At 42.5% G+C, this 25,670-nt stretch overlaps 1 protein-coding gene across 5 annotated transcripts in view; it reads right to left on the reverse strand.

Moving 5' to 3' along the window:
- Positions 1–25,670, reverse strand: part of TPD52L1 (TPD52 like 1) — a 1,079,922-nt gene that overhangs the window by 42,554 nt on the left and 1,011,698 nt on the right. For all 5 annotated transcript variants that reach the window (XM_069607517.1, XM_069607515.1, XM_069607519.1 and 2 more), the window contains one exon: positions 4,190–4,250. In XM_069607517.1, the coding sequence (XP_069463618.1) occupies positions 4,190–4,250 (61 nt within the window). The remainder of the gene's footprint in view (positions 1–4,189; positions 4,251–25,670) is intronic.

A 25,670-nucleotide genomic window follows, 5' to 3' on the forward strand; every position in this document is an offset into this window, starting at 1 on the left:
GGAGGAATTGAGGAGGCGGAGCCAGTATGCTACAAGCCTGAAAGCAAAGAGTTTAAGCAGGGAAGCGATTTTAGCATGTGGTAAGGTACCACACAGTCACAGGAGGAGTTGGAGAAGAGAAGCAGTGGACAAGAGAGGCCGGGAAGTGAAAGGAAATCATCATTTTGGCACGAGACTGATGTGACTCATCGAGGAGATAGACACATATTGAGTGATGGTGGCTAGAGCCAGGACTCCCAGACAGGGAGGGGGAGGAAACATGACAATTATTTATGCAGAGACCCTCTGCTGGCCAGCCCTCCGGTGTAATGTTTGGGAGCTTATCCCGGGGTCACCCAGTCTCAACATCTGACCTTACCCTAGCTCAGCATGCATGCACGTGCAGGGCTCTGACACCCAGGAGAGGGGTCTCCCTAAGAGTCAAGGCGTCTCAGAGGACCCGAGACAATGGAAAGTAGAGCCAAAAAAGAATGGTGGGGAAAGCTAAATAAACTCCTAAGTGACACAACAGTGAACAAATAAACAGGTGTTCAGTTCTGTTAACCGACTCATGCAACACTTCTTAATACATGTGTATGTTTTGTCCCAAAGTGTTGCGTCACACTTTTATTATTATTTATTATTATTATTATTATTATATTATTATTATTATTATATTTACTGAGTGCGGACCTAGCTTTGAGAAGCATCCGAGCGCTTTGCAGAGGTATACAACAATAAAGATACACAACAGAGCGCATTTCAGAGGTAACAATAGGACAGATATACAGCGGGGATAGGATACAGACGGACACAGAGGATGGGTACAGCTGTACCGGGTGGCAGTGAGGACAGTGTAGCGAGTCAGGTGGCGCCGGGGCGGTGTGAGGGCCTAGCTTTTTTTCACTTTGTGACATCTGTAAAACAACAGAGGTTGACACCAAGCCTTGATAATGTATGAAACATGACTAAGGCACAGAAGACTGACAAATGGATTTATGAGGAACAAAGTCCTTGACACATTTCTAAGAATCCTACATAGATTCCAGTGAGCATCGAGCAAACACCCCTTTAAAAAGAAAGATATACATTTTTCCAAAACACAATATATCATTCAGTGGTGACTTGTAAAAATAAATGGGCTACTTATCATTCCTTTAAGATGACCAGTTTTTAACAATGAAAAGCTTCCTCCGTATCTGTAAGGGGTACCAGGTAATATTATCCCCAACAATAGTATCGCCATATATATAGTCGGGAAATGACATAGGCAATATTCTTCATGGGGTTAATATTAGGTTTAAACGGGAGCGGGCGTTGCGGGGGGTGTCCCTCGCTCCCTGTAAAAAAAATATGAGGGTTGCGGGGGTGTCCCCCGGCGGTTCCATGGGGTAATATCACCGCAAAAAAACAGCGGCATTCTTGTATGGCGATATTTCTGCGGCGATATTAACACGTGGAACCCTGTAACAAGAAATGGTTTGTCGCATCATGCATATAACATTCAGAAAGGCTACTATTTCGCAATTGTAAAATGTAATAACCTGCTAATTTTGCCTTCATGTTTAATCATGCTCTTAGTACATTCAATAGAAATGATCTTTTCTCTAATGCATAACTGATGCAGAGAACAGAATTGCAACTCTCTAGATGCTGCATTAACTCATTTTACAAACCTTGTGCAAATGACCATATACTTTATAGAATGTAGAGGTGTGTTATGCCTTATGCAGGCAGCAAAACTGGCCAAGGAATTCTAATGCTAAACCGGGAAGCCGACCTGATGGAAATACAGGGATGTGGCCATCGAGTTCAGGGTGCTACTGACGATAACTCTACTTGTTCTGGGGGCTATTTCTCTGCATCGCTGAATTACCACAGGACTGCAAATCAATGCTCTGAGATCTGTAATCTGAATGGTCTTCAAATTTAAAAACAAAAATCACCTCTAGCCCTTTTGCCACATTTTTATGGACCTGCTCATCTCGATAGCCCATTTTCTTTTTTTTAAACCTAAAGTTTTTTTTCTTCCTAACAAAATATAGAAAAAATAGCTTCGAAATTGTGAATATTCAGTGCAAATAGTGCCAATAAGATTACATCTTAGTAACAGTCAGCGTACAACACACTGATTGCACTAGGCTTCTAAACCCAAACTGCATTGTTGTTTATGAAAGTCCATCACACTTGTTAAAAAAGGCATATCTTGGAGAGGGGAATGTAGAACTCCAAGGTGGCCGAAAGCAAAGGAACTCTCCGATCTACTGAACCGTGCTTGGTGTCCCTCTTAGGATGAATAAACTGTGGGGCTGTTAAGCCCTTGCCCTAAGCATCAACACTGATGTTTCCCTGGGCTCAGTAGTTCCAGGCTCCAGCTTCATGTATTACGGTCAGAAGACTCATGCGCTAAAATTGGCACCACTGAAGAGGTCACAATATCTGCAACCTTGATGGATCTCTGTACCCTCTTCTGCCATCTCTCCCGAGTCCCTAAACAGGTATCTGGGGCACGGTTCTAGAGCTCAAGAACCTCGACGAGGCAAAGATTCCATCACAAGTGCTGATCTTCGTTGCTTGCCAGGCAGGCGGCGTCGGACATGATGGTGGCATGGGAGGACTTCAAGAGTGGCTAGTGATATTAGCTCTTGAGACCAAATTGTTCTAACCGGGACCAAGATTCCCCCTGCAATGATTAAACGTGAAATGAACTGGTAAAACCACAGAGCTGACTTATGATTTAATTCAGAGATGTTGTATCACTCCTCCCCTGGCTCATCAGAAGATGATGGTGGGACCTCTCAGTCAGTGGGCGCCTCTGCATCTGTAACACCCCTTTATGTTGACCTTCTTCAAAAATCAATGTCACCGATGCAAAGATTTCAGAAGACAGCAGCTCAGCTGACAAGCGAAGATAAATCCCAGAGCATACATGAGACACCAGAAGAATGCATCTTTGACTACTACAGACCCTTGTTGTGTCTTTTCCAGTCCTTCCATGCCAATATTGCAACAATAACCCTTAATTCTGTGGGAAGATAAACACCATCATCGTGCAGTGTAAGAGCAGAGAGCATGCTGTGAGTGTTTCTTCTTCTTAAATCCATTTTGCTGCTGCTGGACATGTCTTACAGGCAGTGCTAGCCTTAACTATCAAAAGCCACACCATATTTATTCACTGCTTATTTGGAACTGTACTATGAGCAGTGATCATATGCATCTTTTGGGAGTAGCAGGGGGCCAGTCTGTGCTTAGCCTATAGTCAGGTATATTAGCAGGGGCCAATCTATGCTTAGCCTATATTTTGGTATACTAGCAGGGGCCAGCCTATGCTTAGTCTACAGTCAGGTATATTATCGGCTAGCCAGCCTATGCTTACACTATATTCTGGCATACTAGCAGGGTGGTGACCTATGCTTAGCCTATAGTCATGAATACTAGCAGGGGGGCAACCCATGCTTAGCCTATATTCAGGGATACTAGCAGGGTGGCAGCCGCTGCTTAGCCTATATTCAGTGTACCGGTCAGATGGGTTTCTTTCAATTCAAAGTTTTGCACTTCCTTATCCTTATGTCCAGGAGAAGACCTGGAATTAATTCTTATGCATTTAGGCTTGTGAGTTAATGTTCAGTATTGGTTTTGTTTATCTTTGTTGGAAGAAATGCATTTTCCATCAAAGCTATTGCAGGTGCAGTTTCAACAAATGTTCTTTATAATCCACCACCACCACAGTGTGTTGTCATGTTTCTTGGCTGGTAGAGAAATAATGCTTCTGTGTCCCCACTTGGTGTATTGTGGCTTTCTCTGTCCAGTCTAAATGCATTGTGTTGTGTCTACAGAGTGAACGAGGACATGAGTGACAGAGTGGGAATGGTGTCACGAGTGGGAAGATGCATGGAACCCTGGCCGTATCCGCTGAGTGGGTGCTCCCTGTGTATCAGCTGGTCCTTCGAAGCTGCTGAAGGATGTCCAGCAGGGGCACCATTCCTATTTCAATGACGCCATCTGACTCCGGAACAGTAACTAAGAGCACTGGACGAATAGGCTACCTCCTCCATAGTACTTGTGGCTTGCGCCAGCCTGCGTGCTGCACCTACTTCCTGATCACATCAGGAATATACAGGATAGACAATGCTATTAAATTCATTTGAGCGCATGCAAGCACTTAGATACATATGTAGCTAGTCTCTACTCACCAATAATTTAGTCTTACCTTAAGAGTGGTGACTGTACTCTCAACCCTCTCCTCAAAGGACTTAAAAGTAGGAGTATTCCTAGGAGAAAGAAAACGCAACGAAGGTTAGAATGTGCTGCATCAGGCTGCTCAGGTGACGCAATCTGAAATGCAAAATATTAGTGAACAGGAAGGAATGGCCTCCCTCGTGCCACATCACTCAAGCTGCTATAAATGTGAAATTACTGCAGAAAATCACAGCCCTTTGTCTCTCAGGTGCAGAGGAAAGGGAAGTCACTCTAAGAGAAACAATACCTATAGACAATCTAAAGGGTATCTTACCACACCCTGTATGGAAACATGTATATGCATTTTAAATACGTCACTTGAAATACTGTCTGCAAATGGTTACCCCACATTCAGTAAAATGCAGTACAGGCAAGTAGCAAAGCTTTCCAGCCATACCAGACATTTCATTAAACACTTTTTGAATGAAGTCGTGTTAACCCTCCTCTCAATTAATGTCTTTATCCAATCATGTAACAGGTTGGCCAGGTGAATTCCGTGTAGACCTTTCCACTTTTTGAAATGTACCTCTCACTTGTATTTTGTCCTATTCTGGTGATTTCACCATATGTTATCGTGTCCCATTCTAACGAGTTGCAGCGAAGCAATGCCAGCTTGAAACATTATATTCAGGCAGAATAGCAATAGCCACCCATGGCATAAAGCCATAGCAGCTCACAGAATCACAAGGAGCACTGGAAACATGCTGCTTATTGGCTTATTTTCATTTATTTTACTTTGGCTATTCACTGACCATGAACCTAGTTACTGGAAGCCATGAATTGCTTGTCATGGGTATGCACCTGCCCCTTAAAGGTCTCTGAGTATTCCTAAGAGGTCATCTGTGTGTTTCAAAGATGTGGTATATCACCAGGAGTCAGTGACAGAAAAGGAGGGCCATGAATGCCTATTGGCGAGCAATGTTTTCCAGATGATCTCTGCCCCGACTGTGTAATTTATTTATTTATTTAGGATTTATAAAGCGCGAACTATGGTTCGAGCCAGACAGGAGACTGTGTTGCCATTTATGAAGCGATAGGCGGCGGGTGGGTGCAGTCTGATCTAGAAGATGCGTGGTTGCTCAGTGCAGAGAGGGATATAATACCCAATGGGGCCATGTAAGACAAACCCCAATGAGTTTAGTAAGTTGTTGTTATTGTTGGTTTGCTCCTTCCAGAGTTTCCAACTTACAAAGCAGAACAACAATGCTTAACCAATCATATGGTGGAGCGGGAAAACCTGCACACCTGAATCTGTTATGTCAAGGGGGATCCTTGGAGGTGTGGTTATGCCCCATATAAGGCATGGGGACTGTTAGAGGGGTGTGGGAGGTTGGAGAGAATGGAATTATACAAGAAGCTGGAGGAAGGAGATCCAGGAGGAAAAGGCTGAACTGAAGAGCAGAGTAGGAGGCTGGCGGGAGAAAGATAGAAAGGATGAGGAAAGACTGGAATGAGAAGGTCAGAAGAAAGATAGCGAGGGGAAGCCAGGTAGAGGGTTGTGGTGGAGCAAGGAGGTAAAAAACAGCAACCAGGGGAAGGGGGTGGAGTTGACCATTAAGAATAGAAAGGAGAAGGAGAAATAGATAGAACTGTAGGTGGAGGAGAATCAGGTTCACTCTAAGCCTGGGAGACAAGTGAGGAGTGGAGGAGGAGCAAGGACATGGCAATGTATCAACACAGTGGAAGAGGAGATTTTAACAGAAAGCAGATGTAAGGAGCTAGTGAACTCCTTAGGTATGAGATAATCTCAGCGCTTCAAGGAATAAGGAAAGGGCTAGGAGATGGGGAAGAGGAAAAGGTTGTCCTGCCACGGAAAAGACTGGAGCAGGTGGCGAGGCCCTGGGTGGAGACCTCTGGTTTTAGTCTGGCATGACCCGTGCCTCCATTTCTAGAGCGCTAATCAACCAGGACTAGAATTGACAGAGACCCAGGAAACCAAGAACCAAGTATAGGGTCATTTACAGCCCTAGACTCTGAGGACGGAATTATATCAGGGACCAAACCACAGCATGAAAGACTGTTTCACCAAGAGAACTTTGATTTCCCATGGACTTTTTTTTTTACAGTTGAATCCCCGAGAAAATATCCTTTGTTTTGTATCCATTCACAATAAATCCACTTTTGTTAACTCACATCTTTTTGTGTATGGCCTGCATTGATGGCACTCCACTTTATGACAACTGAGAACCACATTATTCCCTGAGCCCATCTGCTACTGGTTGCGTGTTCTGTTTTGATTTATTCCAGACTTACTTCTTTTTGGCAACTCTGACCCATATCTCCCACACAGATCTTCCTCGGGCCCCCTGCATCTTCTAAAAGTCATTACACCTAGTACTCCATTGGACGACATCATGGCACACTGTCTGTCTCTATGTTCCAGATTTGATCGTAATAAGTGCACGTGTGTCTGCTGCTGTTAGTGTGAGACCTGGTTTTTTAAAGGTGATAGTTAAATGCACCTTAATCTGTTCCAAGCTCCCACACTCCCTTTCATTCAGTGTATGGAAATACAAATGCTGAAAAATCCTGCAATCTTTGTTAATGATGGTATTTTTGGTCTATTACTTTAACGCTTTGGTATTATCAATGACTGCGCATTTGATAACCCTTTTCAATCAGTGTTCTGACTTCTGCAATTCAAAACGTTTTGGGAAAAAATATTCTCTTCCAATGTGCTGGAAAACATGCGCACAAACCTTTTTCTAAGGCAAAATTCGAAATGGAGAATTAAACACTGGTACAAAATAATTACTCCTTAATCGCAAATTAAAATGAATGCTTATCTGAAAGAATGTTTTGAATGGTCCGAATAGTCTATCAGTTATGGTATATTGTGTCAAACACAGGCTCTAACCGTGTAACAATGATACACTCTCAACTGTGTGTTTAGTGCTATTTCTTTTGCTAACTACCTACTTAACAGCTTGTCAATCCCGCATGTCAGTAAACACTATGTGCCAAATACCTGGTGTCTACAGAGTTTATTTACATTAATGAAAGCGGAGCAACTCGCTTTAGTCTCACAGTGAAGGTAATAATGATTATCCTCTATGCACGTTATCATTCAGATAAATACCCAGTAAGTAAGATCTGTTCGAACTTTATGGCCCACTCGAATCAGTTCTGCGATTACTTATGCTGATGCTCTGCTTAGTTACTAAATTCCCTTACGCTTAATAAACACATTACTTAATCCAGTAATGAGCTTCAAGGTACTTTAAGCTCACACAAAAAACGAACTTGTGGCTTCATTAAAACATTTACATCACTAAATAATTCTAAGAATTCAATGGAACTCTCATTGTGAAATTAATGATATTGATAAACAGAAAAGCATAAAGTACTAGTCAATATGTTTCTGAAACCCATGACTAAACAATGTGTGTCAATGGACCCAAAATCACTTGAGTTCTTTTAAATAAAACCTGGTGAGGGTGAACAAAGGTGTATCATGTTTTGTGCTCAGCCTACTGAACAAGTGATTGTTCGTCAAATTCAAAAATTCTGTCACACAGTTACAAAAACTATCCACAATACAATCCCATGCTCAACTTTAAGGTTGCTCATTAACGCACATGTAATTGAACTGGCCTGTGTTGCTTGTGCTGCTTTAATGATATTATGAATCACAAATCGCGAGTCAATCTTTTATTTAAAAAAAGAAAAACAAGACTAATTTAACTGTTCATTCATGTCCTTAGGAAATCAGACTTCATAGTTAATAAATCCATTACTTCTCTCTATGTTCCAGTAATATCAGGCTTTCTCCTCTTCTAGGATGCTTTGTATGATTTCTAGTACCATAGAGTACAATTAAAATTTGATTAGCCATAATGTTTGTCTGACATACAAAAATCCTGTAGTGACAATTCAAGGCATATACTGTGTATTCTGTTGAAACATGTGGCATAACAATTAATTTGAATGCGTTTGCCGGTGCAAGGTTGGGTAATAACTTATTCTTTAGTGGCATTATTACAGACACTCCACCTAATCTTGTTTTTCAATAAGTTAACTGTGTATTCTTCAATCATTTCATCCAATCCTTCTCGAATTAATTTGAATGTTTTCTAAAGATATGAAGTCAGCGGCAATAAATGTATGATCATTGATTTCAATCTAAATTTGTATATTTTTAATAACGTGTTGTATGGTTAAAAAAATCTTTTAACACTAACATTCAAAATATAGTAACACAAAAATCAAAACTTAGTACAATTCATATTCAATTCATATTTAACCACTAAAATCTCTCCAAGCCATATTCCATATTACAATCTTCTAAAAAAGATACATTACAATAAAACGTTCATTCATCTTAAAACAAACAATACAAAAGAAGACAAGTTAAAGTTCTTACCACATTTCAACAAACCATTGACATGTCACTCATTTTTTTTCCAATCTTCAACCAAATATGGTACATAGTAAAATTCAACATTGTACTGCTACCAGAATATAAAAAAAAACTATATTTGGTCCGAGTTAACATTTTCCAATTGATGTCTACTGTTAAAATAGCCTTTGATATAGAGCTCATATAGTCCTGGACAGTCAGTAAATAAATGTCTCTGAGTCTCTACCTCATTTTTACAAATATGGCAGGATCTAGCCTGATAAGGAATAGCGATCCAAGCACCTGTTTTTGAATATGTAGGGAGCAGTTTTAGTCTCAATTGCGTAAATGGATGTTCTCAACTTATCATTATCCATGTTCTTCAAATATGTGCACAGATTTTCGACCGGAAACATCTGCACCACACAGATGTGAAACTTTTTAATTTTTGAGAGGATGTTTACATTGTTGTTTCTGTCCCATATCTTTGCTAGTTTCTGTATGTTCTTATCTACCAGGGACATATTAACCTCCTTTGTGTAGTCAAAGCCTATTAATTCAAAGAAGGAAAGATTTTCTTTTTTCCATTCTTTAAGGGCTTTAGGCCCCAACGTTGTGTTAAAGTACAGACACTTAGCCAACGTAGTGTGTTTATCTGTTTGCAGTATAATTTTCATAAAAAAGATTCCTGCTAAAATATTTTTGACAATGTTAGCCCACGTTCGCATCTTATTGCCTCAATGGGTGCAGAGTTCTCCAGACCAAGCATTCTGCACCATGGCTTACTTTCCAGTTTTCCTAACTACTTAGTTTCCTGGTTAGTGAATATTTCTAATCCATACAGAATGCTTGGAACCAGGCGTGTGTTCAACTGAAATACCTCCCTTAGTTCTAATACATTTTCGTATTGCACTATATTTTTCCTTTTTTGTAAAAACACACTTCTCCAAATCTTTAGACATTACGAAACAGTGACCATCACCCCCAAATAAATATAAGAGTCATCCACCTGAATAATCTCCTTTCCCAATTTCCATATAAATGTAAGACGCTTGCTCTTTTTGGCACTGATTTTCAAGATTTTTGTTTTCAGATAATTAATAATCAGGCCATTATCTTTGGAGTATTTACTCAAGTCCTGTAGACTACGTTGTAAACCATCCTCAGTTCTATCTAATAACAGGGTGTCAGCAGCACAGGCCAACCACGCAATTGCTTGTTGGCATATCCAAGGAGGAAATCGATGGCACCCCTCCATGGCTGTCCCAACATCGGCCACATAAAGATTGTGTAATATGGGAGCCAACCGACGGCCTTGTTTGTGACCAAAGTTAGTTTCTGCCTTTTTTGATAGCAGCCCCTCTTGGGTTAATCGTAACTGAACAGTAGTATCCGAATATAATGCTTCGACAATTCAGATTCAATTTTCTAATTTTCCTCAGAGAAACGTCTGGTCTACTGCATCAAATGTGGCTTTGTAATCGACAAATGAAATAAATAGAGCAGCATCTTTGTCAGCTAAAGTAGTCTGAATTAAATAAAAAAGGGACCAAAGGTTATTAAGGGTACTCAGCCTTTTCCTGAATCCAGATTGTTGATTCCCCATTAGTTAATTCTTTATTGACTAAGCATTTATTTCAGTTAACAATAATTGTGAAAACAATTTAGAGGTAGCGTCCACCATAGCTAGTAGGCTGTAGTTCTGCATGTTCTCTCTAGAACCCTTTTTAAAAATGGGAATTAATATGGATGCCTTCGACCTATTGGGAACACAACCCATCTCTCTGATGTTCTGAAAGAGTTATCGAGTCTGGGGGCCCAGTTATTAATATCTGTTTTAATGATCAGATTTGAAATTCCATCAGAGCCTGGCGCTCAAGATGGTTTTATTCTTTCTATCATATGGGTTAACTCCACCAAAAAGAACGATAAACAATTCCTTTCAAAGAAATAAGTTTCACACTCCATGGTCTTACATGATCTTGGGCTCCATAATGCATGTTGGCAATATGTTCCAACCATAATGACTTGAATTTACTTCTTTTTTCCCCAAAGTCACTTGTGATTTATAAAGATTCCAGAAAACACGAGAGTCAGAGTGCCTGAGCGCATTGTGTTGTTGAAACCAATGACCAGTATTAGCTGATCCACTGTAGCATTTCATAGAATTTTTATATGCCATTTTTTATTTCTTTATTGCCTTTTGTCGAATTTGTGGGTCATCCTTTTCCTTTTGCACTTCCTTTATGCTGGATTTCAACACCCCTTTCCTGTTTGCAATGTTTATATCAAATAATACATTGCTCTGTATTGCTATTGTATGCTATTGTATCTAATGGATATTTCCTTTGAGGTGACCCCATCTGTTCTTTAACTGCTGCAAGGGAGGTTTCGTATGAAACTATATCGAGGCGCTCAGGATCATGACTCTTCAAAACGCTTAATAAAAAAGAATGTTGAATTTTTCCATATTTTTATCAGATCAACAGATTTTGTTTCCTGCATTATTAACATTAATGTAACCAACTATTTCCCGTTTTTACAGTTGAGTATTGTCCAATGTAAAATGCAGTACCTTGTGGTCACTCACAATCGAAGGAATAATCTGTAAGTAACTAATGGGTTCAAACACTCAGTCAGGAAAAAGAACTTAATCCAACCATAAAGAAGCAACACCATTTGTCCACGTATAAGGAGCAGAACCAAGGGTCTCCCTGTTCACCATACAGCTGTAGCAGACAAAACATGTTCATAAATACCCTCTAAGGATCAATTAAGGTGGCCTCTTTACCCAGGTGAGCAATAGTTCTAGCACCCAGTCCATGTGTTACCATTGTGGTAAAAGCACTCATCTCTACCACTGAAAGGTTGTCTCCCATTATTAAGTATAATGCTTTGGAGTTTCCCTTAGTCATTTCTAACATTAATTTATCACATGAGGGATTATAGGTGTTAATCAATAAAATCTGTTGTTGCAAATATAATGATGCATTTCTCTAGTTTTAAACTCAGTTATTAACAACTCATTGCTGACACCCAATATCAGACCTCCAAAAGGTCTACCTTGCATATTACGCCTTGCGGCACTGTAAATTATTTGGGATCCATCTAGTGAAAATGTATGCAGTAGCCACGTCGCTTGTAAGGCAAAAACATGAGCTTTGTGGAGGAAAGACAAACCAATAGGGTTATAAGAGAATGATTTGAAACCTCTAGTTTATCCCATTTTTCGATCAAGAAGCTTCGCTATACATTTCTTCGTTCGGTACATTGCTTTCCATATTAGCAGTCTGAACACTATTTTTTAGTACATTTCATGATTTTGGGCCTCATTACGACCCAGGCGGTAAGTTACCGCCTGGGTCGTACCTTTACCACCATGGCGTAAACTACGTTTACGCCATGGTGGTTGGCGGATTTACCGCCCCATTCCGAGGTTGGTGGGGCGGTAAGTCCCCAATCCCCATTTACCCTTCCCCATTCCCATTTTTGCCCCATAGGGCATAATGGGAGTGGGGAAGGCGTTAATTACGCCACCGTAAATTACGGTGGCGTAATTAACACCAAGGTCCAGTAGCGCCATGGATTTTAACACCTGCTAAAAGCAGGTGTTAAGTCCTCCATGGCGCTAAGGGACCTCGGAATCAGGCGGTAAGGGTCGGCGCTGTTTACGCCGCCGTAAACCCCTTACCGCCTGACTCGTAATGAGGCCCTTTGTTAACCATTGATTCAAAATCATTCTTTTTAGTACCTTTGTCCATTTTCCTGACTCCCCAAAAGGGTTTGGCTTTTTTTCTTCAATCTCCTCAACTCTTGTAAATAGATAGCCCATTTCAAGAAAATCTACTGCACATGCTGATACAACCTCTGAAACAATGGAAGAAACCAAATGGATGATCGCCCACTTTTCTTCTAAAAATGTGCAAGGTGTTTCAACTAATATAATGTCACTTGATGAGATCATGTCCAAGTAAGGTGACTGGTGAATGTCCTGGGTATCACTGGTCAGGCCCTGGCGTGGCTGACTTCTTTCCTCTCCGATCGACCCTCCCAGGTCCAACTGGGGTCCTTCCTCTCCTCTAAATCTATCGCTACCTGTGGTGTCACCCAGGGGTCTAACCTCTGTCCCTGGCTGTTCAACCAATACCTGGGACTTCTTGCCCACCGCATTGCCGCTCTCTACCCCAACTTCAAGTGCTATGCAGATGACACTCAGCTCATTTTCAGGCTACCTTCGGCCACCTCTTCTCCGTCTCTCATCTCTGAATATCTGTCTGCTATCCAGGAGTGGTGTGCTGCCAATGATCTCTGCCTTAATGCCAGTAAGACTGAGATTCTCCTCATCGGCACACCCGCTCCCTCTTTTCCTGTCACACTTTGGCCGGCCGTTCTCGGCCCTCTTCCTGCTCCCACCTGTGAGACTAAAAACCTCGGGGTCATCTTCGACTCCACACTCTCCTTCTCTCCTCACATCTCTAACGTCTCTAAGAATTAATTTGTGATGTAAATGTTTTAATGAAGCCACAAATTCGTTTTTTTTGTGTGAGCTTAAAGTACCTTGAAGCTAATTACTGGATTAAGTAATGTGTTTATTAAGTGTAAGGGAATTTAGTAACAAAGCAGAGCATCAGCATAAGCAATTGCAGCTGCACCTCCTAAGAGGTATTCTTCCTTTCCTCTCCTTCCCCCAGAAGCTCGCTGTCTCCAGAGCTCTGGTTCTCTCTAGTCTGGACTACTGCAACATCTTCTTTCTAAATGCTTCTACACTCCGCCCTCTACAACTGATCCAGAACAGGACTGCGAGACTTGTCCTTGGCCTCAAAGCCACGGATTGTACCTCTCCAGGACTGAAATCTCTTCACTGGCTCCCAGTGGCTGTGAGGATTAAGTTCAAAACCCTCTGCATTGTCCACAAGGCCTTCTGGGGCCTGAGGCCTCAATACCTTCAACTCTCTCTTCCTAAATATCTTCCTCCTCGAGCTCTTCACTCATCTGCCTCCAACTCCCTTAGGGTCAGTTGCTTCTCCAAGCAAAAAGTTGGTGGTAGATCTCTTTCCTCGGCTGGGGCCTCCCTCTGGAACAGGAGGAGAACCACCTCTGGTTCCGGAAGCACCTTAAAACCTTCCTCTTCGCTTCTGCCTTCTCTCCTCCTCTCCTCTGCTTAATTCCTGCCTGAAATGTACTGGCTACCTGGCCACCCTCTGATCTCGGGCCCATGTCCCCTCCCCTGCCAGTTACACACCTGTAGTGCCTCCGCGGCAACCCCCGCACTTGGGGATTGTTCTCTGTATCCCTACAGTCCCCCTCCAGCATTTGACACCTGATGTCTGCACTTACCCTTGCACTTGCCACCAGCTGGCCCTACTTCTCATATTGTTATTTATTCTATTTTTCCCCATGTACTGCACTGCTCCCACCCCCTCCCACTCTGCACTTATCCTCTTCCTCCTTCCCCTGCGCAATCTGATTGACACTTGGCCTAGTATGATCGTTGTCTCTGTCTTCCCTCTGTTCCCCCCTCCATTGCCACGTCGCGCCTTGAAACTCTTGTGTCTAGGCGCGTTATAAATGCCTTATCATATCATATCATATCATGAGTTCCAGGAAGTTTTCCCTGTTTAAAAACGGGCAGTTTTCCGTTTGTGTATGGAACCAAGATTTTGATTTTTTTTGTAGGATTTGCTTTAGATCTAAATAAATCAAATTGCATCTACCTCTCCAACGGAAACTCCAGCTGACAAGGAGGAGGTATAACTATAGACTCCTGTAATTCAAAATCATTTGTCTTCTCAGTGAAAGTGGTGGTAAAGGTATTTTTCCTATCTTTCAAGGAGGCACCTTGATTTGAGCAAAATGCTTTTGGTGACCGTGATTGGTTGCTTAACCAAGTTTTGGGAAACCCTGTTGTTTCTGTTTTCTTACAGGTATTTTCACCAACTCAAAGTGGTTATCGCTTTTTTTGCAGTTCACCAATTTGGCAGGGATTGTTGCTTATGATGGTGACACTTTAGAGCTCATTTGGGGCAATTTCTCATTCGAATGCTTCTTTTTATACTTACATTTGTGCCCTTTTTTTCTGGTCTCGTACTAAAATATTTCGCACAAACCATATGGTCAGTGTCTGAATGCATTTCAGAATTGTTGACCAGAAAAGAGCTCTCAGCATTAATAATTCTCCTTGGCTTTTTGATGGAGTTCAGCTCCCCTTTGGAATCCTCCAACCTTTGTTCTTAGTTTAACAAATCATGCTTAGTAAGGTAATGTCTTCAAAACTTCTTTAAGCATGTGTTGGTCTTTGTACATGGCTTTTCAGATGCTAAAAAGAGCTTTTCAAATTCTCAATTTTTCTGCATCTTTCTGTTCCTCATCAGCCGAGGAATCAGTAGTTGGGAACTCAGAAGTATTAGCCGGTGATGAAGCGTACACACTTGTGGCTATCTAAGCCAAGTTAGGTGCTATCACCAAGTTTCCGGCTAACACACTGCTTGCCATATCGTTAGGATGGGTGGACAGAGGGATTCTCACAAGACCAAGAGGATTATTCTCATTAGATTGGAGGCCCAAACATACATTTAAAAGATAATTATTGTCAATTGGTTACAAGTAAAAAATGTCAGCAGAATTCATGACGACTACTGATGCCTACTGAAGACTTCAAAGCTGTCAAAATTGTTGTTCCTTGGCCAGTTGCCATAGACTTCAGGAAAGAGGTTATTGTTGTGTTCCATTCTCTGCCTTGGTCGTTATGGGATAAGTGGAGGACAACTTCCTGTCATCTGTATCCCCGACGAAATGCTTTAACTTCCAATCATTCAATGGCTGTCCCCATTGCCAATTATATCAGCTCGCATTGCCAACCACAAGATGGATAAATACGTTCTTCACGCCAGACGTACACAGGGAGGTGCACTGAGTACGTCTGGCGTGAAGAACGTAAGTTGCATTGCAACTCTATTTCCTAGATGCTTTGTTGGGGCTTTGCTTTCTGCTACTCCTGTTGCTTCCTCCTGTTGCCCCTGCCCTTCCTCCTTGTGTGTCCTTCATCAGCTGTTTCTTTCTTCGCCCTCATTGTGCCTTGCACTCCATTGGATTACTTTACCTTCTACCATTCCGGCGACGCTACATGACCTACTGGATCTATCCACAGACCACCTCAAGGTTTTTTCACTTCCTTGGAAGTTTTTGCTTGGGGTCTGGCCTTCCTGGAGGCCAGTCTGCCCTGTGCTCTCCCAGGGGAGTCCTGGCCCGCCAGGGATGACAGACCCTACTTGCCCTCGCTGTGCCTTGCACTCCATTGGATTACTTTGCCTTCTTCCATTCCGGCGACGCTACGCTCCATGACCTACTGGATCTAGCCACAGATCACCTCAAGGTTTTTTCACTTTCTTGGAATGTTTACTTTGGGGTCTGGCCTTCCTGGAGGCCAGTCTGCCCTGTGCTCTCCCAGGGGAGTCCTGGCCTGCCCGGGAGGACAGACCCTACTTACACAATACCAAGACCAGATGATCAAGCAAACTGCAGGTGAGAACTAAAGCTAAGACATTGCAACACCAGGAAGAATCAACGCAGGAAATGGCCCAGTTACAGGAACTGTTTGCTGCGGTACAAAATCTCACTGTGAAGTGCAAAAAGTAAAGACAGCAAACGCCTATTTAAGACAAGCCTTGCAGACTCTGAACGCTTTACCTGCAGGACTACTGAGTTCCATTTCCACAGGGGGAAAATATTCAGGGAACCCTAAGCAGCTAAAAGTGTTTGGGGATTCCTGTGCGGTCCAGTTCTCATTCAAGGAAGTTTCATTTCAGACTGAGCGCTCCAAAGTCAACTACATGAGAACACACATGTCGGGTAGCGCCTTAGCCTAGGCCACTACACTGCTAACAGCAGACGATCCCATATTGAACTTTTATGCCGGCTTTGTTACAGTGCTGCAATGACTATTCTATCATCCAGACCCTACCTATGCAGCTCAGGAGGATCTCCTAGAGCTTCAACAAGGACAAATGGATGTCTTAACATACACAGCAAAATTCAAACACTTAGCCTTACAAGCAAACTGGTCCGAACAGGCTTATTTCACATTATATAGACAAGGACTTTCTGAAGAACTAAAGGACAAATTATCCTGAGTACCCCGACCTGATATTGTGGACAATCTAGTATAACTTATGATACAAATCAACTACAAGTTGCAAGAACGAAGACAAGAAAGGAAGAAATATAGCTCCTTTTCTTCAGTCCTCCTTCAGTAAAAAACCAACAGGAACCTAAAGACACCTCAGAACCCACGCAGTTGGGCACAGCTACAGGCCCCCTTCTCAGCGGAGGAAAGGCATTGACGCTGAGACCACGGGCTCTGCATGTATTGTGGTGCCGGAACTCATATGTGAAGAACGTGTCCCTTGCCTCCACGGAGTAAATCAAACTTCAACTCCCAATCCTAGCAGGGATACAGTTTCGGGATCAATTGCTAGTTCCCACTTGTCAGGACAATGGAGTAATACTAGCAATACTTCTCTGTTGTTGTTAATAACAGTGACACTACTTGTCCAAGAGTCACAATCCATCCAACCTCAGAAAACACAGCCCTCTCTCGCAGCCAGACATACTTTTTTAGTAGTGCTGCCAGAGTGGCATGGTGATGCTTAGACATACTTTTTTAGTAGTGCTAGCAGAGTGGCTGCGAGAGAGGGCTGTGTTTTCTGAGGTTGAGCCCTGGGACGTTGCACAGAGGGGTGTGGATTATCTGCAAGGAAAATCTGCCATATTAAAAATGGTGATGCTTAGACATACTTTTTTCTCAGTTCACTGGGGCATTGCAGCCCGTTTCTCTTTTTTAATCCGGCCGCGTCTGCCATTTTTCCCTCCAAGATGGCGGCCGCGATTAGATGAATTTATAAATACAGCGAGTCTAGCCTTTTTCAAACGTGAGTGAAAGCGAACCCGGCAGTAACTACCCGCGTTCGTTTCGAGTGGAAGCAACAACGCTTGTGATCAAGCAAGTTCCTTGAAAAACAGCAAATGTAAGTACTCATATCACGCCTTTGTGATATGTAAACAGCACTATTTTGTTAGTTATAGACGGACTGTTACATCCCTGTATTTCCTTTAACAAACTAGGTAAACTTCAATTTACAATACGAAAAACACCACATACGTGATATGTGTGTCCGCGAATGAAGCTATATCGTAGCACTTCTTCGCTTGGATCAAGAGGTATGTTCCTCCCTTTTTTTTTAAAAAACATGTAGTATTTTATTAATAAATGCTCAAAATAAAAGTGCAACATAATTGATTTAAAGGCAGTTTGTATCACTTTAGATACGTACTTGACTTGGCTCATTTAGTTGGCTTCGCTGCTATTTCATTTTGAACTCCCGCTTTCTAACGTATGTAATATAAAAGACAAACACTCAAAGGCAGACTGTACCACTTCAGACACAAACTCGATTTGGCTCATTTAGGTGGCTCTGTTGCCAGTCATTTTTGAACCTCTGCCTTCTAATGAATGTAGTGCAAAAGAGAAAACAAACTTTTCAAAAACTCATCTTTGTTTGTTGCAGTTTTCAAATCTTTGAGAAGAAATTACAGTTGGGACCAGTGAATCCTGTCCGCATTTGTTCTAAAATCAAGGCCACACACGCCAAATAAACTATGAAAAGGTTAGTTGAATTAGTTTCACGTGCACACACATAGAGACATTACACTTTGTTTTTATCTTGTTACCAACACTTTTTTTTCGTTTGTTTTTTAGGAAATTAACCAATGAACTATTTCTGAAATTCTAATTTGGGAGATCTATGTAAATCAAGTCCTGAAGACGGGTCCGACGCATGCCTGATAGCATTAAATAACTAGCTACTGAGCCTGTTTAACCATCTTTCGCCAGGACCCAGAAACACACTCTTTGGTGTCGACAAAGTCAAGGACAGAAAAATTGACAAAGTCAAGGATAGTGAATTGCATTAAGGTTTCATTTAATAATAGGATGTCACCTTATATGTTTACTAACCTCACTACATCACCAGTATCTGACGAATGTGTTCAGTTCAAACCAACTGGTCAAGATAATTGATTTTCAGTATAGTTTCTTTTATGGAATGTTATGTGTAAACAAAATGCATTTTTGTCCCTCTTGTTTTATTATACATTTTTTTAAGTGTTTTGTATCCATGAATTAAAATTTGTATATCTCTATGTTTTCTGTCGCAAATAATTGACCGACATGAAAGGTAGCACGTTGTGCAACTAGACACACCTGGCACGTGTGTAGGCGGGTAGCTGTTTTTGTGGTATTCGCTTTTTTTTTATAGATTTATAGTAGTCCTTCGCCACACAGCCCCCTAAAAAAGAGGACTCCGCAGCTCTAACTGCTTCATTTCACAGCATATATCTTAAGGCAGCAGCATTCACAGGAGCAAAATGTTTGTTGTTATCGAAAACATTGAGATGGCACTTCTTTCCTATATGGCTGCACGTGTGCTTTAATAAATGCATTTTTTATTAGAATAAATACTGGTTGTGAATATGAAAAAAACAAAATGTGGATAAATACAGAAAAAAGTCCCAAAAATGAACATGGATAAATACAGACAGAAATGGCAGAAAAATGAATACCATAAAACAAGAAGCCTTAATTAAATATCATTGCACTTTTGTTTATGTATTCACTCATATATTTCATTGTAAACACAATCTCGTTCTTCTCAGATACAGCACTTAATGAGCCAAATGATTGAACTCTTGAGAGAGCAACATATAGTTGCCCGTGACTGAATACAGGCTTCGGAAGGAATAGGCAGGTTCTCTCAAAAGTCTGTCCCAGTGACTTATAAATGGTCATTGAAAAGGCTAAACATATAGGAAACTGTCTTCTTCTTAATTTGAAAGGCATATTTGTATCAGATGGAATGAGATGTATGCACGGTATAAGAACAGTATCTAAGTTCTAAGTACGGAATTATACCCAAGTGTTTTATATTTATAGATTAAGATTTGGATCAGCTTGTTTAAGTAGTGTTTATGGTTCTCCATGGCTCCACCCCTCTATTCATGGATGCATGGCCTGAGCCACGATTAAGGCAAGCCACCCTCTTGGAACCCCAGTCTGCTAATGTCAGGAGTAGGGCTGCAACTGCAGCGCTCTGCGACACATTGCCTTCCAAGGCCTTGCACTTCTGTGCATGTGAGTCAGCCGAGTACATGTGTCTTGGTACAGAGTTATCCTTGCCCATTATGTGCAGAACGAACAATGTGTTTTCTAGGTTCTACCATTTCTTGAACTGTTTTCTCTTTGCAGGCAAGACTTGACAAGCTATCCTTCTTCAGTGGTCCCAGTATTAACCTCTCCCGGTTAAGGAATGCCATAGCAGACTACCCGGCCAGAGACGTGGAACCCATGATAATTGTATGGAATGACTTTTGATAATGGTGGCACCACACCGTCATTAGAAGTTGACATCTACTACCCATGCTAGGAAAATCTTTAAAGGGTAGGCTTCTGCCTGATTTATTAGTCCCTGCCAATCATCCCCACAGCAATTGAAGGTCCAGGATCACTTAGCGGGTCTCTTTAGCCACACCACCCTCTATCCCAATGTTCAGGTGCGGGACAGTATCAGATGCCTCTGAAGTTTTTAGCTATTCATTCATGTCTATTATCTCTGTGACAGTTACCTTAAAACAACACATGCTAGCAGAGTCATAGTTATTTTTACTTTTCCCTTGACAATAGGGAGCGATTGTACTGCTAGGTCTCTGAGATCCCACAATTTCCACTCTGCCCGTTCAGGATTTGCTAGATCAGAGAGCATTACCTTCTCCTATTAGCAGCAGCATTTCTTTCAACAGTGTGTATCTCTTCATTCTTTTATGGAAGATAAGACCATTTTTATTGATTGCCTTATATTTTTATAGACATCACCTCATTCAGGCCCATATTACCCTTGCTTTTCTGTAGTCCACCAATAAGTCCTGAAATGATCCTTTAATATTTACCTATAGCCTGTCAAAATCCCCCAACATTCACCTTGCCCCTGCAACACATCTTTATTCACTTCAATGAATTGCCGAAATGAATGGATGGCAATTAGTGTAATACATTTACCAACCCAAATTAGCATATTATTATCATAATCTCTGAATGTCCCAATCCTCCAGCACTACCCCATCCAGCTCATGATCACCTGGCCCAACTTTGGTTCTGTGATGATGCTGATGTCTTGGGTTAGTAGATGAGATTGGGGAGGCCATGGGCACTGCGTGCGACCACTCAATACGTGATCTACGGCTTAGAGGGGGACAAGGACGGCTGTTCAGGTTCTCCAGCCCATATCTAATCTGTGGTGCTCCCCCTATTACTTTGCCCCTTCCTGCAAACTGCAAAGCCCCTCATCCACCAAATACAACAAAGTCCCTGTCTACTCAAAAACCTGCTGTGAGCTCAAGTTTGCAGAAGCTACAATACCTCTGGTACCAACATGCACATGAGGCAGAATCAGCTTGTTTTATACACCAAATATTCTGTGGTGATAGCCACCTGTGAAATGAAAACAGTGGTAGTATGCACAAAGCCAGGGCATGTCATGGAGGTTAGCCATGTCAGTGGCGGTGCACAGCCTCGTATGGAAGGCAAGATAGAAGCTTCCTTTATTGATAGCGTGTTCCACAAAGCAGCGTTGTCAATGACAGGACCAATTAGCAGTGCCAGAATCCTGCAATGTGCGGACCATCCACCTTAGCTGATTGCATGTGGTTCAGCGAGAGCATAGAAGCTGCTGCTGTTTAGGTGAGAATTGAATTTTGGAAGGGGAACCTGCAGTAGCAGTAATGGGTGAGTAAAGTCGGACGGAAACGCCCTTTCAATGAACTTTTTGCACAGAGCGATGCTCCTTGTTAACTTCAGACATAGCCGAACCAAATGGGAGAATCTAGGTCTGCCACCCATCCTCTGAAGTTATACTGAGCAACGGTTCCTTTCCATAGGAGCCGGAGTCGAAGGCGCTGACAGATATCAGTTAATCAGGCCGGCCCAGCAGCTTTGTACACGGAATGCACCTTGAACGTGAGTGAGCAAGGGGTTTCTACCAGTGATCGAAGTGTACGAAAAGAAGTAGTGGAACTATGTTCCCTACTGGCCTGCAGCGCTCCACGCAGACCTCATCACCACCCCCCCCCTCCCATGCACAATAAAAACTCCAAAACACATGTGCCTGCTCTTTAAGGAAACGTCCTGTTCAGTGCACTGAAAGTGCAAGTTTCAACTTCTTCCTACAATTAAAATGAAACCGTTCCGGAACGGTTTCTTTTTAAAATAAAAGTATAGGAACGGTAAAACTTAATTAAAAGAAGTAGAGGAGCACCGCTCCCGACTACTTCGACCACTGGTTGCTACTTCTGCCTCCAGCTGCTCCCGCACTTTTTAGAATCGCTCACAGAGACTTGTGTGGCACCTTATAGAGATCTTACTCGTTATTTCAAGCAGAGGCACGTATCTTTGAGACGTACTAAAGAGATTAGGGTCTCTTACGAAATGGCAATGCAGGCAGCAGTTAATGTATAGTTAGGTAACTGCGTAGGGGAGGTGTAGGGCTAGTTGATTGTGAGAACTTTAGGTTTTATTGGGCCTATTCAAAAAAAGATTTCCATACACTTAATGCTAGGAAACTATTAGCACTCATTAAGGGGCTAAAAATCGGACTATTGCATTTCCTTCTGCAGAGAGACCAGAGGTCTTTCAGGAGGAAGCTAATAAGGCAGAAGGGAACCATTCCGCTTCAGAGACCGAGAGAACATGGCTTTAAAGACATTGGGCCTCATTACGAGTCTGCCGGTATGGTAACTACGGTACCGGTAAGCTTGCTGGTACCGTAGTTCCCGGACCGGCAGACTACGAGTTGTGCTTGCGGGTGCCTGAGTGCGCGCCATGGCTGACCTGGCGGGCACGCAGGCACCTGCGAGCACAACACGTCAGATGCACAGGCACCATTCACGGATGGTGCCGGTGCATCCGGCTTCCCCATTCCCATTGAGCCCTATGGGGAAAAAATGTTCCCGGCGCCCTGCAATGGGCAATTACCTGGTCCGCTGGGGTTGAAATACCCCGGTAATTGCACATTCAAGGGCGCCGGATAAAAAACGGACTCTGGCGGCAGCCGTGTCTGTATTACAGGCACGGCTGCCTGCCAGGGTTGTAATGAGGCCCATTGGCTTCTGCTTCTGGGATTTGGAGAGGCTCAGACTGAGCCATTTCTCATGTAGCATGCCAATAATACTGCCCCCATACGGGCATGCTTACGTAGCCATGAATGTGTATATCACAAAACAGACTTTTGCATGCAATGAATCAAGGAGCATGAGGAAGAGTCTGCATATACCTTAAGAAAAAAGGTGACAGCAATGTCTAGCCAACCACCATCTCTGGTATCGTGTCCTCATCCAGACAGTAATGCATCGCAAAGTTGCGAAGCGACTTCAAAGTCCTAACTCTGCAAATGTGAATTAAGCACACCCCTGTATTGAATGTCATGTCGTAGCTTTGCCTCTTTCAGAATGAGCCATGATTGAGCCCATGGCTGAAAGTCCTAACTCCACCTGCAGTGGTTGATACAAGATTCTATCCAGTGATTCAGACGCTGTTTGGCGATTGCTTCCTCTTTTTCACCCCAATGAAAGCTACGAAGAGGCATCAGTACTCATAAAGGAACTAGGGCCTCTTTACTTGTATGATAGTTTGGTAAAAAAGTGGCAGTGCAATGATTGCTAATTCTACACACCTCCAATCTGTGAGCTTGGAGGAAAAACGACTAGCAATTGACTAGAGTTTTCCACCCTCTTTGCAGCCACAAATGGGGGATTTACCACAATCAGAGTTACAAAGAACGGTCCTTTCTCGAAACCCCAATGGAGTTCAATGGTAAATGATAATCATTAACATCGGCTCAGAATCTGGAATATTGACCTCCACCTCTGAGAAAGTAGTCCGGTGGTAAAGCTACATGAGTTTGGCAGATTTACCTCTGTTAAATCTGGCAAACTCATAATGAGGCCTTTAGTACGTTGCTGGTAGTACTTAATTAACCTCTTGATATACAGGAATTTTAGGGTTCATTCTGCAGAAGTGCAATTTCCCTCAAAGGTCGTGGGAAGAGACATGACCTTGTTGAGTGTGTGATCTGAAACCAATTTAGGTAGGAAATAGGGATGCATCCTGACCACCGGTGAAATGTTGTGTAAGGCTTCTTAAAGGAGAGTGCCTCGATCTCTCCACTATCCTTCTGGCTGATGTGATGGCCACAAAGAAAGTGACCTTCACAAGTAGGACTTTGATATTGTATTTTTGAATAGCTTCGAAGTATGGATGCCTAATTGCTGTAATTAGGGTAAGTAGTGTATTCAAATCCCAGGCCGGCACAGGGTTCAAGGGGCACTGTGGCAGTGGAAACGAGAATACAATCTCTTTTTGAATGTCTTGATAGTAGGGTCTGTGAACAGAGATGGAGAATGTGGACCTTTAGTGAAGAAGGTAATCACTGACAGCTGAACCTTGATGGAAGCTCAGGAATGACCTGCTTTGCCAGTCAGAACAAGCAGGGAGGTAGTCGTGGTCCACTGACACTATTTGTCGTGACCCAGTTCTTGTCACCACAGATGAAAACGTGCTTCATTTTCTTCTCATATACTTTTCATGCAGACAGGGCTTTCACTGCTGCAAGATTCATATGCAGTCATCACATAACTTCATTTGTTGGAAACAATGCTGTTCATGAGCCACACTGTTAGCAACAAGGATTCAAGGATCTTCCCACCCTGCCCTGCGAGGAGGGTTGGATGCACCTTTAAACAGATTGGATCTGCGGATGTCATCTTTAACAACATCAGGTTGTAAATCTGCCTCACTCACACTGGGCCGATAATCATGACATTGTAGCGTTGTTTGTGTACTCACCTCAGAATCATGGAGATCTGAGGAAATGTACAAAAGAATGTACTTGTCCACTGGGACATAAATGCATGCTCCAATGATTCCAGCTCCCAAAGCCTGTTTGCAAACTTGTGACACTTGGCATTGGCCTTGGTCATGAAGTGATTCCTCTGGGCATCCACCACAGTCTGAATATGTTCTGAAGACGGCTGTTGTCCAGTCCCCACTTGTGCAAAAAGGACACACCTTTGCATGAATAGACTAACCTGTGCTCTTTCTCCCAAATGTGTTGAATATCTGTTCAAGGGCTCATGGCAGTGCTAGGAAGAGGACTGCCTCATTGCCTGATGTTGGGATTCATAGCCTTTCCCCAAAGATCCTTGAAAGGAGTGACAAGCCTTCTGTTGTGTGAGTTGATGGCTTTAGCTGTGCCAGTATCCACCTTTATGCATTTGAGGTGGCAATTCACCTTCTTCTGAATAGATCCTACCCATCAAATGGCATGTCAAGAATTTGAACTTGATATTTTGAGAAAATGTTTATAGCCTTCCACACAAGCTTGGCATTTGAGAACTGCCCGGTTTTCCCTCTGCCTAAAACAGGAATCCAAGGCTGACTACAATGTGTGATCCGAGACTCCTTCACCTTATTGATTATAACCCTTGCCTCTACCTACATGATCAATGGGAGGTGGACCAAAATTGTATTCATGTTGTGCTACATCTCTCTATCGTACCAGGTCATATTGCTAGAGTATATGCCATCATAATCATCATCAAGGCCTCTGACAAGGCACTTGCACCCCATAACTTTGAGTTTTCTGCCTTCTTTGTCCAGTGGTGCTATCAAAGGAGATGCAGTATTAAGTGATTGACATCTAGCTGCCCCTGTTACATCAAAGTCCAGTTTTGGCTGGCCCCACAGACAGGGCGAGACAGTATCAGGTGCTTTTTATCACGCTTCTGGTCTGGCTTTTAGGGTTGATGATACTAAAAGGTGCTCCACAATGGGATTGGTAGTCACTGTGCACCTGCACTTGTCTCTATGTCATAAAGGTCAGATGTTTTCTTCCCTGTAGTGACCTGCAGGTCAGGTAGTGTGACTGCTTAAGACATCATGGAATTAAAGAACATTATTTCATCAGGAAATTGCACCATGCCAGGTGAATTCTCCTTTTATTTGGAAATTCTG

This window comes from Ambystoma mexicanum, chromosome 4q (assembly GCF_040938575.1).
Source record: "Ambystoma mexicanum isolate Mex_15411 chromosome 4q, UKY_AmexF1_1, whole genome shotgun sequence".
Taxonomy (NCBI): domain Eukaryota; kingdom Metazoa; phylum Chordata; class Amphibia; order Caudata; family Ambystomatidae; genus Ambystoma; species Ambystoma mexicanum.